Source organism: Sebastes umbrosus, chromosome 18 (assembly GCF_015220745.1).
Source record: "Sebastes umbrosus isolate fSebUmb1 chromosome 18, fSebUmb1.pri, whole genome shotgun sequence".
Lineage (NCBI taxonomy): Eukaryota > Metazoa > Chordata > Actinopteri > Perciformes > Sebastidae > Sebastes > Sebastes umbrosus.
In genome coordinates, this window is record NC_051286.1 from 4,203,030 (window position 1) to 4,220,850 (window position 17,821).

Below are 17,821 nucleotides of genomic sequence, written 5' to 3' on the forward strand. Positions count from 1 at the left end.
TGTTCCTTGAGGCCTTGCTGGATAGTTAATGGCCTCCACTCTTCACAGCTCTCATCCAGCAGTTACAGCTGATAAAAACACCCTGAAGTAACTTCAACCCTCCGGTTCCCTCTCAGGTAAACACTGTTACCTCTGTCAGCACTGTTACCGTTGTTTTGCGTTAGCTGTTAGCCCGTTTTGATTCTCTCTCACTGCTCCTCATACAATACAGTCGGCATTCATGACGTCACATTTGGTTCACACCGTGGGGGAAAACAAAGCATTTCCCTACCATCTCCAAAACTGCTGTGTAGCTTTCTGTAAGTCAAATAAACTTAATAATCTGGACTTAAAGTTTTATATTTCACCCAACAGAGAGACAGAATCTGAAAAGCCTCATCAGGATGATTTCATCACAAAGAAACAGATAAGTGTCTGACCTAGAGACATTCTGTGATGGAGTACAACCCCCACAAAGCCACTGGAGAAGGTAGTTCTTGAGGTTGCACTGTGTGTTAAATCCCTGCATGATATCGCATTAATGTCAAAACATAAACTAATGACATTGAGTAACATAAGCGCTCCTACTGTCTTGAAACTGCATGGAGTTAACACAAATATTCAAGTGTATTACATCATAACATTATATGGCTGTAGGGTATTGATATTATAAAGGTAAGTTTAATTAATCATATGAGATCAGATAAGATAGAACAACAAAATTACAACAAGTTCAAGTGTATAAAAAGAAAAAGCACTATTTCTAGCACCAGTGCCTAAAAGAATAACAATTAAGTAAGATACATTTAGTAAAATGAGTAAATAAGATAAGTAAAATAAAAAAAGGTAAAGTAAGCTAAAAAAACCTGAAAAATAAGTAGTATTGCACATGAGAATGGAAAAAGTAGTATTGCACATGATATTGATATTACTGTTGTTGTCGGTGTCCAGTGACGGAATGACCTTCAATACGGTCTAATTTTTGTTTGTAAGACAATGACTCTATATATAAGACATGGCGCCTTTGTACGTCAATTTATGATATTAAAAAATGCTCTTTCCTAGCATATCCGGGTAGGAGAAAAGGATTGTTTTCCCTAAACCACGCCCCCAACTATGACACGACGCCGACTGTATGTATAGCACTATTTACAAACCAACAGTGCGCTCCCTAGCCAGCACCAAACAGCAGACAGTCAAAGTTAGCTACTAGCTTGTGAATAGTGGAGCATTTAGCAGCTAACGAGACAGATATTTCCCTCAGGAGTTGGTGGAGACCAAAAACGGAGCTAAAAGGAGAGTGAATATTGAATACAACCCAAACTCTCTTTTTACGCTTCCAGTTTTTTCACGTGGTCTTCCTCTAACGTGTGTGAAGACCTCCAGAGTATTTCCCCTATATATTAACATCCACAATTCATCTCTGAACTGCAGGCAAAACAAACAGACTGAATCAAGAAACACGACAAAGACAGTCCCATTTCAATTTGATTTCACCAAAGCACGAGATTAAAGTCTGTTTTATAGATAGTGCATCAGACTATTACTGTGAAAGATCTTTAAAGATGAGCAGTGAGAGTGTTCAGCCCGGCTTTGTGCTACAGATTATGTAACCTCTTTGACAATAGGCTGCATTGATGAGTGTTTCCTCCATTGTGCAAATCAACAACAAGACTTAATTACATTTCCCTGAAAGAACTCCCTGAATTCATCGGGCATTTTACACGTGGTGACTCACACTCGACAAAGTTTAAAAAATGATGTGAAAAGCAAGAACAGAACATCAATATGCAATCGAAGGCTGTGCTTTAGTTAATGTGTTCAATCATCCAGTTTTGAAAGGAAAAAGCTGCGTCTGGCCATGAGAAAAAATTACAAAGAGACACCAATCTGTGGCATCTTAAATTACTTTTCACTGCCAATCAAAGCAGAGATCTGAGAAAATCACATGTGAAATGGCATGAATTGCACTCGGGACAGTAATTGAGTAAAAGTCGCCCTTCGCTGCCGGCAGACAGCCGAGATCAAACCAGTCATGTAAACAAGCAACCTATTCAGAACTGGCTTCACGCTGAGCTTTTGACAACTGGATGGAAACCAATAACTTTCCTAAACAGGACTAAATGGAGTCCTCCGGGACCGCGGCCAGCAAAAACACTAATAACAAAAGGGCTGTTTGTTTGTCTTAATGTCCCCCCGCTGACAAGTTACCACTGGAGATTGCATGTTTTGTCCAAATAGTTGCAGGTCAGGTGGAATGGAGGCCCTGAATTTCCTAGTAGTTATGATGACGTAGTTACTTGTCTGTCTGTCTGTCTGTCTGTCTGTCTGTCTGTCTGTCTGTCTGTTTGTGACACAAACATTAACTTGAATATTTGATTTGTAGCTGAGGAAACAGCAGCTCCAGCTGTTGCAAGCAAGATTAGTTTAGTTATGTCACACAAATGGTAGTATTGGTGAACTTGAATGATGAATAAGGAAGCAATTTATATGGAGAAATCAAGTAAACAAGAGTATGCATGTATATATGTATGTATATGTGTGTGTGTGTATATATATATTTATATATATATATACATACATACATATACACTCAGTGGCCACTTTATTAGGTACACTAATACAGTCCAATACAACAGCTTATGTCATGTACGTAACGTAACATATTTAACTTACGTATGTAACTTAAGTTACTTATTTTAACCCAAACCACCATCTTTTCCTAAACCTAACCAAGTTGTAACGTAACGTACTTATGTCACGTACATAACGTAACATACTTAACTTACGTACGCAACTTAAATGACGTAACAAACATACTTATTTTAATCCAAACTACGATCTTTTCCTAAACCCAACCAAGTAGTAACGTAAACGTACTTAACTTATGTCAGGTACTTAACTTATATTACGTACGTAACGTAACATACTTAACTTACGAACTCAACTTAAGTTACCAAACAAACATACTTAATTTAACCCAAACCCCGATCTTTTCCTAAACCTAACCAAGTAACGTAACGTACTTTACTTATGTCACGTATGTAACGTAACGTTAACCACGTGTTGAAGTCTGCTGTATTGTGACTGCATTAGACTGTACAGGTGTACCTAATAAAGTGACCACTGAGTGTGTGTGTGTATATATATATATATATATATAAATAAATAAATAAATAAATAAATAAATCACATCTGATCCCACTTCCCCGCTCTATATGCAAATAAACCCGTAGTAAACACACGGCTAATACAGCAGACGTTGTGACGTAATATTACATGAATGTCAGTAGTAATAATCCTACATATTCGTGAATTCGGGGACGTTTTATTAACATCAAAATAAAGGTTATTGGGCGGTCCACGAATGCCGCCGGCACCGTCGCCTTTGCCAGGCAACAGCGGCATATAGAGCTTCAGAGACCCGGGGATGAGAGAGAGCGAGCTGACGGGCCGGTGTCAGCTCCGTGCAAAGCAGGGGAACAAAAACACCGGCACATCTCTGACAGTATGATAATAATGCACTTTGCATGCCTGGTCTGATAGTCGTTAGATATGTAGCCTATAGATAAGATGTATTTTAATAAAATACAGTTGTACCGACAGAATACAGTAGAGCACAGAGGCCGTTTCCGTGCTGTGAGGCAGATCAGCGCTCACGTCTGCTTGTCTATTCACCTGAGGAGCGCAGTGAGACCCACAGATCCCAGCGGGATGTCAGTTGAGTAGGCGGTGCTTAATGTGACCCAGGACACATTTGCGTACACACTGCTAAAATAATGTGGCCATATGTGGCGCAGAGCACCTCTAGTTGTGGTCTGAAAGATCTCAATGCGTCTTGAGTGCGTTCACACCTGTACTCAGAGCTGTCCACTTGTGATCCGATCACTGAGGACGCATGTTAATGCCAGGTCAGAGCAAGACCTTAAAATCTCAAATAGCTATTCATGTATGTACAGGAGGGGGTGGGGATGGGGAGAATCCGTGGGAGACCCTGTTTTTCGGAGGCCCTGGCAGGCACGGCATCTCACCCTCGTTAGCCTGAAAAATGGGGACGAGGCGGCAGGCCCTGATGGGACGCACGGCGATCTCATTATGGGAGGAAGCTGCCCCACTGGAGCGGAACAGTACAGGACAGGCTGGGATGGAAGGATGCAGGGAGGGAGGAATGGGGCTCGGATCAGAGCGGGTCCAGGTCAGGCACACAAACCCCCCCACCCCTCTTTCTCCTGTTGTGTGTGCCAGCCGAGCCTCCTTTGTTGTTGCCCTCATTAGCACCAGTTAGAAGAAGCTGTTCTGCGGGACAGGACAGGACAGGAGGCGTCACTCTGCAGCCGCTCCCTGTTTCGTTCACAGCCGAGCCCCTCAAACTGCTTCTCCTCTACTTACAGGACACTGAAACCAACAGTTCAGGACAGCTCCAAGACACCAGGATGGACTCTCCAGATTATGGAGTTGCAGCAATGAGGAGAGGAAGCTATGATGACGCTGCAGCTTCTCTACATCCCGTGAGTATTGATAGAACGCAAAAGGTGAAAAAGATCCTGTCGGAGTGGGATTCAGTGCGAGAGTGACGCTGCTTTTTTAATTGTTCCAGACTCATGAAAATGAACATCAACATGTTGTTTATCAGCTGCTGTATGCATGAGGGAGAGGTTTGAAGGCTGTGTTACATAATAGGGGTGAGAAAAGGTCAGCAAAGGTCAAGGACTTTGCGAGGGACATCATCGTCAGCCACGATGAGTAATTAGGTGAAAGGAAACAGGGCTGTTGTCAGAAGGATTTCTGTCCTCTTAATGCCGATGAGATTGAAAAGTATCCAGAGGTAAAATTGGCAGATGGTAATGAGGTCCTTCAAGTGTTGTTGACCTTTCACCCCTGAGTTTTCAGAGATGGTAATTAAGGAGGGGGTTATGAGTAGGTTTCTGAGTGCAGATACAAACCATTATCTTCTCTGTAGCCTCTGTGTACCAGGACCAGATAATTAATAATGTATTTATACTTTAAAAATACCAGTGGAAGAAATTTGGGAAAGTGGAAATTCTGCTTTCCAAAGTCAGAAAATGACACCAGTGGTTGTTAGTTCACCTAAAATGACGTGTTGACCTGGTCATAGTAGCGTGTGCAAAGGAGGTTAAATAACGCTCCAAACATCCGCTAAACTTTGATGAGGAAAAACTGTCATGGTCATTTTCAAAGGGGTCCCTTGACCTCTGACCTCCAGATGTGTGAATGAAAATGGGTTCTATGGGTACCCACAAGTCTCCCCTTTACAGACATGCCCACTTTATGATAATCACATGCAGTTTGGGGCAAGTCATAGTCAAGTCAGCACACTGACACACTGACAGCTGTTGTTGCCTGTTGGGCTGCAGTTTGCCATGTTATGATTGGAGCATATTGTTTTATGCTGAATGCAGTACCTGTGAGGGCTTCTGGACAATATCTGTCATTGTTTTGTGTAAATATATACATATATAGACGTTTGCATAAAGCAGCATATTTTCCCACTCCCATGTTGATAAGAGTATTTCACAGTTGTAAAGATACGACGAAGATCTCTGTTAGATTGAAACATTGCACAATTAAACTCCCTGGGAGCTTTTGTTATCCAGTGTGCAGCTCTTCTGTTTGACATTTCCAGTTGTAAAGATAAACTTTCCCTTTATATACATCACAATCTGTCTCAGTGTATGTGAGTGACTCTCATTCAAGTCACACTGAAGCTTTGCAGAGTGAAGGCCTTGTTGTTGCTAGGCATCATGTCATTAACCGTCAATCACTTCTGAGCTGGTGAGATGATGCATAAGCGTACAAGAGCCGATATACGTTCAGGCAATCAAAATCACAGGCTGCTGCGACTCCATATGTTATTGTCATGCGTGGGTGGCTTTAGCGAGATTCAGATATTTTTCCCCCGTGATGGTGTCGCGTCTCAACGGAGCAGAAACACAAACAGTATCCGAAGCAATCTGTTTTGTTTAATGAAGTGAGCGTAGGGCTCGGATCTCTTTTTCCCCGTGCAACTCTCGGACTTCTAAAACCTCATTATGTGTAGTTGTTACACGGCTCTGTTGAATACTCGATTCTGATTGGTCAATCACGGCGTTCTACGGTCTGTTATTTCTTTATAGGGCTGGGAGGATTCACCTACTATCTCCCGTTTCCATACCGTCACGACACTTGGGTGCCGGGTTGATATGTATTGCGATTCTACAAGAATTGAGATTCAATATTAAGATTTATTGTGATTTTTGTTAACTTTTTTAAAACAGGGGTCTTCAAGCTGTCAGTCAAATAAACGAACAAATACATTCCCCTCACTAATTAGTGGTATTTTCTTTTCAATTTATACGGGACATGTTTTATACCTCTGGGGAATATAATCCAATTAATCTTTATATATATATATATATGTGTGTGTATACATATATATGTATATATATATACATGTATATATGTGTATATGTATATATATATGTACATATATATACGTATATATATATATATACGTATATATATACATATATATATATATATGTATATACGTATATATATATATATATATATATATATATATACATATATATGTATGTATATATATATGTATATATATGTATATATACATATATGTGTGTATATATATACGTATATATGTATATACGTATATATATATGTATATATGTATATATATATGTGTATATATATATATACGTATATATATATGTATATATGTATATATATATGTGTATATATATATATACGTATATATATGTACATATATATATACATATACACATATATACATACACACATATATATGTATATATATATACATATATATACATATATATACATATGTATATATACATATATGTGTGTATATATATATGTATATATGTATATACGTATATATATATGTATATATGTATATATATGTGTACATATATATATACGTATATATATGTACATATATATATACATATACACATATATATATACACACATATATATATGTATATATATATGTATATATATACATATATATATATCCTTTTACAGTGCGACCCTCTCAGCTAATCTTAACCGTTGCTATGGACTCGGTTCCAACCGTGTCGAACGGACTATTTTTATTAGCGGAAGCAATCAGATCATTTTTATATCAATAAAATCATTTTTTAAATCAATATTTTGTGTCAAATTATTGATGTCTTTAGTACGTAGCCGTGTAATAAGCGGGATAATGTACAGTGAGCCGGTCGTTATTGCGAAATAAACCCCGACAGGGTGATGCAGGATCGCGGAGGGGTCTTCTTGAATCACCCAGCGGCTCACTGTACATTATCTCTTACTTACTTACTTACTTGGTATTTTCAAGCAGGATTTTTATTTGTATTTTTGCTCCATTCACGGTTGCTTCATCTTTTAAATATGCAGGTATTTCTTCAGAAAGGTACACTGTGCTCTGTAGGTGCTTCGCTGGCTGTTGTCCAAGATGTCTTTAGTATATCTTTAGTATGAATCACAGCAAACCATCTGTTCTGTTGTTGGCTGAAATCCTTCTTGCTGCTTTTGTTAGTCAGACAAACAACATGCACATGTCACTGCAGTGCTTGGCGGGCGGCTGAAGAAGCCCCGTTTTATTGACAGGTCAAAGATCTCTGATCTACCGGAGACCACTGTTCATTTCCTGTTTCCTGCAGACAATCAAGCTTGCTTCCTTCCTAGTAATTTGATCTTGGTTTGTAATGAGTAGCCGACTTTAATGTGGTCTATATGAGCACTTTGCTAATACAGTCTATATGAGCACTTTGATAAAATGGATTGTAGTGAGTACTTTGATAAGAGGGCAAGACACTACATACAAATGTAAATATAAAAGCATAATGACACACGGTACCAATGGTGGAGGATTTAGTTATTATTTTATTTGTATTTCTTTAGTCTGTATTGTGCCAAACATTGACAACGGCGCACCACAATGAGGAGAAGAAGACGCTTTTTTCCGCTAGAAAATGTACTTAGAAAAGTGACACAAAGGTTTGTAAAGGAGATTTATGCTTTATCGGAACTTTATTTTTCAGTTTAAAAAGACTTCAAGGATGATGACTAATTGGTTGCTTTGGTTACTGTATGTCTTGTTAACCTCCCCGCCTCTGTTAAAGAGCAGCTACTTCTTATTTCTTAACAAAACGTAGGTACAACATACGGTAGGTCATGCTTCATTTTATACTATACTACAACATCAAGTTTTAATGTTGACATTTTTGTGTTTTGGAGAAATGTGAGACACGTTTAGAGCTTTTTGTCAAAGCAAAAACACCAAACATTTGATGGTTTCTGCTTCTCAATTGTGATATTTCTGCTGTTTTTCCATCAACGTTGTAGTAAATTGAGTGTTTTTGACAGATATTTGATGACGACAGCGGTTGCTCTACTAGGACACTGTGATGCTTCACTGTTTTCTGTTCTTCATAGACAAAAGGATTAATCAAGAAAATAATTGTCAGATTAATCAATAATAAAAAAGATTGTTAGTTGCAGCCCTAGTCACATTTATCGTCTAAATGTTCACAGTCATCTGTGGGAAAATAAGAAGACAGATGTTTCACCTTCACCATAGAAACAACTGAGGTGTCAAAGACCTCAAAGCTGCTAATTTACAGCTGGTTTGAGTGTGAAAAAGACACGATGGTACGTGTTGTTAGTAGTGTTAAGTGTTTGAACATCACATTAATGAAATAAATTAAAGAAAGGCCCTATAACTAGATATATGCATAGATAAATATATATATAGTTTCACTCTTACAAGTCCTCTGTTTTTTTACAGCACCTCAGACACCTGGCTCAGAGACGACGCTCGGCCCCGTCGCTGGTCTTTGGGAAGGCGTTGGGGATGCCGTGGACTCCTATCAGGTGTGTGCATCATTGTTTTAAACCGTCTTCCATCCAGTCAACATTAGCTGAACATAAATGATAATTAGCTGTGATGCCCTGTGGCTTCTTCATACAAACAGAGAGCGGAAGTACAATCACAATATTCAAAAGGGGTACAATGTGACTGACGCATACCTCTAATTTTTGACTTGCAAAATGGCGAAAATAAGTTTATAATTTTATTCAAATTGAACCAAATGTGATCCCGTTGAGAGTCAGGATCTAATATTCAGTCACGGCAGCTAAAAGAACACGTAACATGATGGATGAAGAGAAGAAATGAAGGTAGAAAACCAAAGAGAGAGAGGGGGAAAATTCAGACTCAAGAATTTTGAGCTTTGAAAACATCAGAAAGGTCAAAGGTCAAACCTGTGTCATAAGGACGTGGATAAGTAAGATGACTTAATGTCAGTGATGTAACATAAACATCAATCCCCCCACCCCCATAGTTGCAGGTTGTTTAATCTTTTATATTCAGTTGTTTCCACACTTGCAATCAGTGTTTACTTCTAACCTGCAGACCTTATTATCCGACAGGTGTTGACGCAGATAGTAAATGTGGGGCATCTGAAATAAAAACATAATAATACAGCAGGTGTTCACAGCAGCTCTCAGCAGGAATTATCTTCTTTCACTGTGTGTATTTTCTTCCTGAAGTTGTGAGGTATTTGTAAGTTTGCTCAAATCAACCGCGATGACATTTATAATGTGTTAAAAATCACTGAATCTTCTGGTGAGTCAAGTTTTGAGCGCTCCACTGGATGCTTATTCATTGATCAGAACCAGTGGTTCCACACCTGGAGAGATGTGAGAGGTCTCGAGATGTTTAACAAGTTAGGAGAGATGGAAAAAAAAACATGTTTGCTACATAAAATTACATATTTTCTTCAGAAATTTCACTTGTCTTTGCTATTTTCTATTAACCTGTGGAATACTGGGTAGATTTATCTCTGCAGGCCTGTTCGAAATAATAATCTAACAAGCAAAAATAAAATAGGAGACTCTTCGACCAAAGATATTCTTAGTCAACTAATCGATTAGTTTATTTAATCAACAGACCTGTAAAACTGAGTTTCTCCACAAAGAAGCACACAAAAGCACCACTTTAAATCTTGTGTTTACTAGAGATGTGCTCATACGTTTCTTGGAAATGAAACAAATCATAAAAACTGACTAATCATCTAAAGAAACCTTAGTCGAACTAAGACCAAAATGACCGATTAGGGGGCAGCCCCTTTTAAAAAAAATAGTCACACTTTGCCTGGAGTGATTATGTAACCGGTGGACTTCTACGTTGTGTTGGTCAGATAGTAAGTATGCCGCTGGGATCTCTTTATTGTTGGTTTATTCTGATAAACACACAAGGAAACAAAACCTCCATGTTTAATCTAATGCCCGCTCCAGCTCCTACACAAACGATTACAGTATACAAAACGGAAGTTAGCTTAGTCTGCCGTAACTTTAAGATAGCAGCATTTACTCTTAAAGGGACTGTTTGTAACTTTTTACATGTATAAATCTACCGGTTCGGGATCCCATGTGTGCTCGCAAATGCGCGCTCGCAAATGCGCGCTCGCGTGTGGCCGTAGTCTGTGCTCCGCTGCCTGCTTGCCTTCACTCACACACCGCGTGCGTTCTCGCTGTCTCGCTCCACCTCTAGACGTGCATGCGCGCACAATACACACTGCAGAAGAGTTAGTTTAGCTCTGAGAATATCTAGTGAATGTACAGTGGACGTTTGTGCAGAAATAAATGCTGCAGCTCCTCCTGTCTTGTGAAGTGACGGGGCTCTGCAGCGAGAAACGTTATCGTCTCCGACCGGGTGCCGGTGTCTTCCTGCGACTGCGGTCGGGAGGTGATAACGAGAGACCTTCGTCTGGTCAGCTAACATTACTGCCAAGCAGGTGAAATATAGAGTGATATTGTGGTCGTGTGTCGCCTCACTGTTTTGAGTGATGCTCGTTCATGTCTATTTGGAGCGAGCAAGCGCGAGCCCGACGCTGACTTTCGTTGACTTAACGGCCACAGGTGTCGCTGTTAACAAGCATTTCTGAAAGTTACAAATAGTCCCTTTAAAACAACTATTTTGAAATGCCAGTTCGTTGAAATCAATAACTCAACAGGTTGGGATCGACGTTTTAACATTGTAGGAAACAAAAATATAAACAAAACAGTATGAGAAATAATAAGATGGATTAGGATAATAAATGAGCCAAAAGAAATGATCCCACCTCTCATACGAGATGATTGTATAAAAGAGGAGAGGGGAAGGGTCAAAAGGGATTTATAGTAGGGACCACAGAAGAAGAAATGAAGGACGAGGGGCTCTGAATTTCACTTATTCTGGAGTTTGGAGGTTCTCCCAGTCAAAATAAACTGTAACCAAGTCAATTTTGTGTAATTATAACAACCAGAGAACAAGATAACGAGGTATATAATGACCCCGTTACACTCATAAAGATATGTTCCCTTTGAAAAAGGGTCGTGAGTTTGCTTTAAAGGTTCACAAACTGCTTTAGGCTGTTGTATATTTAAGCAAAGTTCTTTATTTGACACTGATGAATTGAACATTTGGGACTATTTCGTTAAATTATTTAAAAGGAAAAAAACGGTTTGCACACAAAGCAATTAGATTCATCCTTCAAATACCAGTTTCAAAGTTTTTATATAAACCCTTTTAGCTCATATCCAGTTTCCAGTTTACTGCAGCCTCCGGCCTTCAGATGGCAGCACAGAGAAACACAATCTGAAATCACCTCCGTCGTCGTCGACACAGAGGAGCATTTGACATACCATATAAAGAAACTTACTCTCCCCGCCCCCATCACGCTCCCACCACGTGTCGAACAGAAACAGTCGTGATGTCACCTCGAAGTCACCCTGAAGGCCACACAGCCCACTCGGCTCAGGCCACAAACAGATGTTCCTGTGGGGGATTTTCACAGCGAGGTTTCGAAACAACGACCTGCACATAGATCAAACTCCTTGAACCTCACTCTGAGGACCAGACCGGCCCGACTGATATTGATCTGCCTTCCATTTCAAATCATTATCTCCAAACTAATCAACAGGTCGTCACGTTCAGCCAGTGAGAAAGTTTCCACGCTGTAATCGGCTGTTAGATTGTGACATTTGAAGGATTTTTTAGACATTAAGACATTAAAGTATCCGAGTATTATCAAAGACAAAAACAGAAAGAAAAGCTGTAAAAAAAATAACAATAATGTGTAACTGAAATATATATATTTTGTTTCATTATCATCTTGTGACCCTGTGTGTTTATCTCGGTAACTCAAGGGAAGTCCCGACCTCTGCTGCAATTTTGGTTGCATCATATTATAAGGTACTTTCATCAAACTTTTGTACAAACTCAAACAAACTTATGCCAGAAAAGATACTAAATACCGTGATGTCCAATGACATGCCTTGTATTGGTTAGTAGTACTAGTTTGTATTTGAGAGTCAGCTGTTTTTTTGTTTGTTTGTTGTAGAAAGAAAACTTTTAACATTACAGTAGCCGCATCTTCATAAATATTTTGTCTTGATTGCTGACCTTCAGTCCAATGTTAATAAAGGGATAGTTCAGGTGTTTTGAAGCTGGGTTGTATGAGGGACTTCTCCATAGTCGGTGTATTATCTACAGTAGATGGCGGTCGGCACGCTCCCAGTTTGGAGAAACAGACGAGTTACTGCACAGAAGCAAAGCAATGTACTGCTGTGGACGGGGCCGGCAGCAAAACATATTTTAGACACCTAAAAGAAAAGCTCACCTAAAAAAATCAATATAAGTTAAAGTGTACGATATATTCCGAATATTTTCACCGCTTTACTTTGCTGTAAGACAACTATACAGTCTATGTTTCTAACGGGGAACTGAAGCCGTTGTATCCATCTATGCTCTCGCCAGACTCCATACAATAAAACAGTAGTTTTACCTCACAGAACACGGGAGGGTTTCTGGTCTACCGCTGCCTCGATTGGTTAGTTTGTTTGTGTTATTGTGTGACTTTGGTTAGTTCGGACTCATCAAAGTCACTCAATAACAAAAACAAACTAACTGATTGAGGCAGTGGTAGACCAGAAACCCTCCCGTGTTCTGTGAGGTAAAACTACTGTTTTATTGAATGGAGTCTGGTGGCTTTGGCGAGAGCATAGACACAACGGCTTTATATAGCCCAATATCACAAATTTGCCTCATGGGGTACTTACGATCTGTACAATGCTTTTTTCTTAAGGCTGTAGTTCACATAAGTCATATTTAATGTTTTGTTCTACAATTTAAAGGGGACCTATTATGCTTTGTGCTTTTCCCCTTTCCTTTAGTGTGTTATATAGATTTTTGTGCATGTAAAAGGTCTGCAAAGTTATAAAGCCCAGGCCAAAGGGAGTTACTCTCCCCCACAGAAGCACTGCTCCTGAACGGCCTGAAATGCATTGATTAAAGTCCCGCCTTTTTTTATGTAACGTGGTGATGTCACCAAGTAACACACTTTGCTGAGCAGCTAGTTTGGCACACTATCAAACAAAGGTAGTTAGAGCAGAGCTGGAGCAAAGTCCAATGTTCTAGTAGAAACCTAAAATACAAGTATGCACCTGAAAATAAGCATAATACGTCCTCTTTAAAATAATGTTTAGCATCATTTAATCTGAAAATCTGATTTACGGCTGTAGCCAATGAAAACGCTGAGGTCATGTCCTCTGGGAATCTGCAGCTTTTACAACCCGAAGATGTTTACTTCCAATTAACACACTTGATCTGTATTTTAATGGCTGATTCCCTTGTTTACACACATTATATTAAAATTAGAGTAATTGTAGGGCAACAAATACATAAAAAAGGTGAAAGATTCAGCGTTTCCCCATCACAATTGAATTCCTAGCGGTGTTGAGAAAGGTTTAAAACTGCATCTTCAATGTGATAACAGCAGAAAAGTCCAAATATTATGTATGTTTGCTGTTATTTATGTTGTTGAAGAATAGGAATAGATGAAGGGCACTTGAACTCATGACCTCAGTGTTTCTTAAAACCAGGCTCCAAGCCCTGATTATTTCATATTTTCAAGGACTGAGTGCTGCTTTAGTGGTCTGATCTAACAACTCCCGTATGATTGAAGGAGCAGTACCTGCTCACAGGCTCTTGCCAACAGTCAAACGTTCTTCGGTTTGATCTTTTGTCTTCGTAACGTCATAAAACACCTACAGTCTGTTCTGTGTCTGTTCAATGAATGAGTGTTTGAATGAGAGGCAAACTGTCCGGCAGTTCCAGCAGTTAATTTACCGTTTCATGTGTTAGCTCTTCATAACCTCCTCCTCCATGTCTGATTGTTAACTCTTAACCTTTTATAGACCACCGTAGCATCCAGTGGGCGAGTCCAACAAAGCAAATAAGAGAAATGTCAGACACGTCCCACTCTTAACAATTCCACCCATTCAGCGCTCAAACACACACTTAGTAAATTTTCCTTGAGGCGGTGGACTGTACGTGGGTGGTAGTTTCACTGTAGTGGGACTGACTCTGACGTACGTAGTTAACCCACCATCATAAAACAAATACATGGCCTATATATTTAGTTAAATATTTAATTTATTTCATTTTATCATCGGAATCTTTTCTGAATATTATGTGTCTTGCATCTCAACACAGTTTCACAGCAACACAAAACACAACATTTAACCAAACAACAACACAAATACTACAAACATTATTACATCAGTTTAATCGCCATCTGATGCATATACTATATGGTGATATAATTATTCCACAACAATACTACTATATCATGAGAAGATTATTCATATCAAGGATGTAGTGCAAAGAGAGAACCAAACAAGTGATTGTTTACAACATAGTCTTATTCTACATTATAGCCTACTAATTAGAATATAACTGTTAGTTACATTGAAGGAATAGTTTGATAGTTTTTTAGATGAGAAGATCAATACCACTCTCTTAATCGCAAATTAATCACATTATTTATCCGTTCAAAATGTACCTTAAAGGGAGCTTTGTCAAGTATTTAACACTCTTATCAACATGGGAGTGGACAAATATGCTGCTTTATGCAAATGTATGTATATATTTATTATTGTAAATCAATTAACAACACAAAACAATGACAAATATTGTCCAGAAATCCTCACAGGTACTGCATTTAGCATACAAAATATGCTCAAATCATAACACACATACTAATCATAACATTTCCTCGCCAAAATTTTGCGCAAATTTGCCCCCTCTCGGCAAGAAAGTGAATGTAAAATTTCCCATAATGTGGAACTATTTCTTTAAGGCAGTGTGAACCACTGCACTTATTTAATATTAGTGTAACTCACAGGCTGCGTAACCATGGTAACCTGTGTGACCAAACGATGATTTGTGAGAACCATAAAGTCTGACTCCTATAGCAAAGTGAAATCTTATACTTACACTTAAATTAGAGTGTTATCGATGCTACTGAGCTGTTCGTCAACGTCCGTTATGAACGTCGTCGTCACTCCTGCATTGCATTGTGGGATATTTATGTCTGTACACATACATGCTGTAATATTTCACTGGAAATAGTATGCAATTCGTGTACTATTAGTTTCATACTCAGGTTTCTGATATACTAAAATATCTCACATACTGTTTTAGCTATTAAATAGCTTGTTAGTATGACATTTTGGGCTCAGCTTAGCGTAAAGACTTGAAGCAGGGAGAAACAGCTAGCCTGACTCTGTCCAAATTAGATAATCAAGATTTATACCATTCTCATGTTTGTACAGTAAATATGAAGCGACATCCAGCAGCCAGTTAGCTCAGCTTAGCATAAAGACTTGAAGCAGGGAGAAACAGCTGGCCTGACTCCGTCCAAATTTAAAAGATGTGTGTTGCTGCTGTGAGCCGTGCAGCTCGTGGCAAAACTAGGCGAGACCTCGACTCTCTAGAAGAGAGGAATCCAGATCATGATCCGGCAACCGTACTCGGGAACCTTGGCGGGGGTCTGCGCTCTCCGAGTGCCGTTCTAGTTGTTGTTTGCGTTTACACACAATCATAACCACCAGTTGGGAGTTTCTGGTTGTTTTATTTGCCGGTATTTTATGTGTCACCTGAAGTGGGCCAGAAGAGTAACAGGGAAAGTACCTCAGCAGCAACGATTTGAATTTCTACCCTGAACTCTGAGTCAGTGGGAAGAGCGATGACCAAAAACTGGTTTCATAACCTTATAAAACAAACAACTCTTACTTCTCGTGCACACCTCGACTTGTGCGTTGAGTTGATGCACATTTTCACTGTGCCGCAGTGACATAACCAGATTGATTCCCAGACTTTATTGTTAGATATCAAATGATTTAGTCAGGCGGTAAACAACGGTGTGAAATATCATGTGAGATTAGAAGTAATCCTCTCATAAAAAATCGAGAACTGCGGCCAAAGTTTGCTTTCTATTTATGATTAAATCTGTTTGTCTGTTGTCCTGTAGAAAAAAAGAAAGATGCCTATAATAAAATCATATCAGGTTATTGACATGATATTGATCTGTAAGGGTGAGCGATGTCTTCACACAGATCTGACATTTTTCTTCAAATTAAAGCCTAATTCCTCCCTATGTGGTATTTGATGAAGGATCACAGTGTCGGAGGGTATTGATTAGTCAGTGATATATTCATATATATTTATTTTGCAGAACAGATGTGGGGGTTTCTTCAGGTCGCTCTTCTCTTCAGCCACCAAAGCCACCAAAAAACTTCTGCCCTTTGAGTTGTTGCACAGCATCTTCACTGAGAATTTAGTGGTTTCCTATATAGCACCTGCAGGAGGACGACACAAACAGGTGGTGTCGGCTGTAGAGATGCAGATTTTAGGGCTTTATACTGATTTGATTTGTCTTTATGCCTACGGATACATAAAAGAGTGGGATTAATGTTCTCATCTGACTCTTAGCTAGAAAGCAAATAAACATTTTTACCCCCGAATGTTGAACTCTTCTTTAAAGGAACTGTTTGTAACTTCTTACACGTATAAATCATTGCAGGTCGGTGTCCCATGGGCGTCTGCTGTACTCTGCTCCTCTGCCTGCCTTCACTCACACACCGCGCTCGTTCTCACTCGCTATCTCGCTCCACCTCTCACGTGCATGCACGCTCACTCCACACTGCAGAAGAGTTAGTTTAGCTCTGAGAATATCTAGTGAATGTACAGTGGACGTTTGTGCATAAATAACTGCTGCAGCTCCTCCAGACCAACAGAGGTTTCCCGTGTCTTGTGAAGTGACGGGGCTCCGCAGCGAGAAACGTTATCGTCTCCGACCAAAACTCCGGTGTCTCCCCTGTTCCTTCCGACCGCGGTCGGCAGGCTGAGGCAGGAAAAGCCAACACTGGGATCAGCAGTGATTCATGGAGAGACCTTCGTCTGGTCAGCTAACATTACTACCAAGTAGCTGAAATATAGAGTGATATTGTGGTTTTAGCTGACGTGTGTCGCTTCACTGTGTTGAGCGATGCTCGCTCATGTCTATGTAGAGCGAGCACGAGCGCGAGCAACCGGACGCTGACTTTCGTTGACTTAACGGCCACAGGTGTCGCTGTTAACAAACATTTCTGATTCTTACAAACAGTCCCTTTAAAGGTCTTATTGATAACATTTTTATGGAGACGAATATTTTTTTTTTAAATAAAACATCCACGGAGCCTTTAGAAAGGTGCTGGATATATATATATGATTGTGAATTAATCATTTTAAAAATGTTGGTGGGTCAAAAATGAATGTTTTGTTTGTGGAAGATATCTGACGTTTGGTTCCCGCTTCTAACGAGGCTTAAACGATGTTGGTATCTCTGGGTCGTCAGTTAGTGTGGAAAAAAAAGGATGAAGGGCTGAGATGGACTGCTAAGTGCATGGCAACGACTTGTTGTGACGTAAATGC

At 39.4% G+C, this 17,821-nt stretch overlaps 1 protein-coding gene across 1 annotated transcript in view; it reads left to right on the top strand.

Moving 5' to 3' along the window:
• The window catches only part of tagapb (T cell activation RhoGTPase activating protein b), a 31,888-nt gene continuing 14,067 nt past the window's right edge, over positions 1-17,821 (top strand). Inside the window, exons 1-3 of the mRNA XM_037751214.1 lie at positions 1-116; positions 4,371-4,487; positions 8,810-8,895. Coding sequence (XP_037607142.1) covers positions 4,413-4,487; positions 8,810-8,895 — 161 coding nt within the window. The 5' untranslated portion in view covers positions 1-116; positions 4,371-4,412. The remainder of the gene's footprint in view (positions 117-4,370; positions 4,488-8,809; positions 8,896-17,821) is intronic.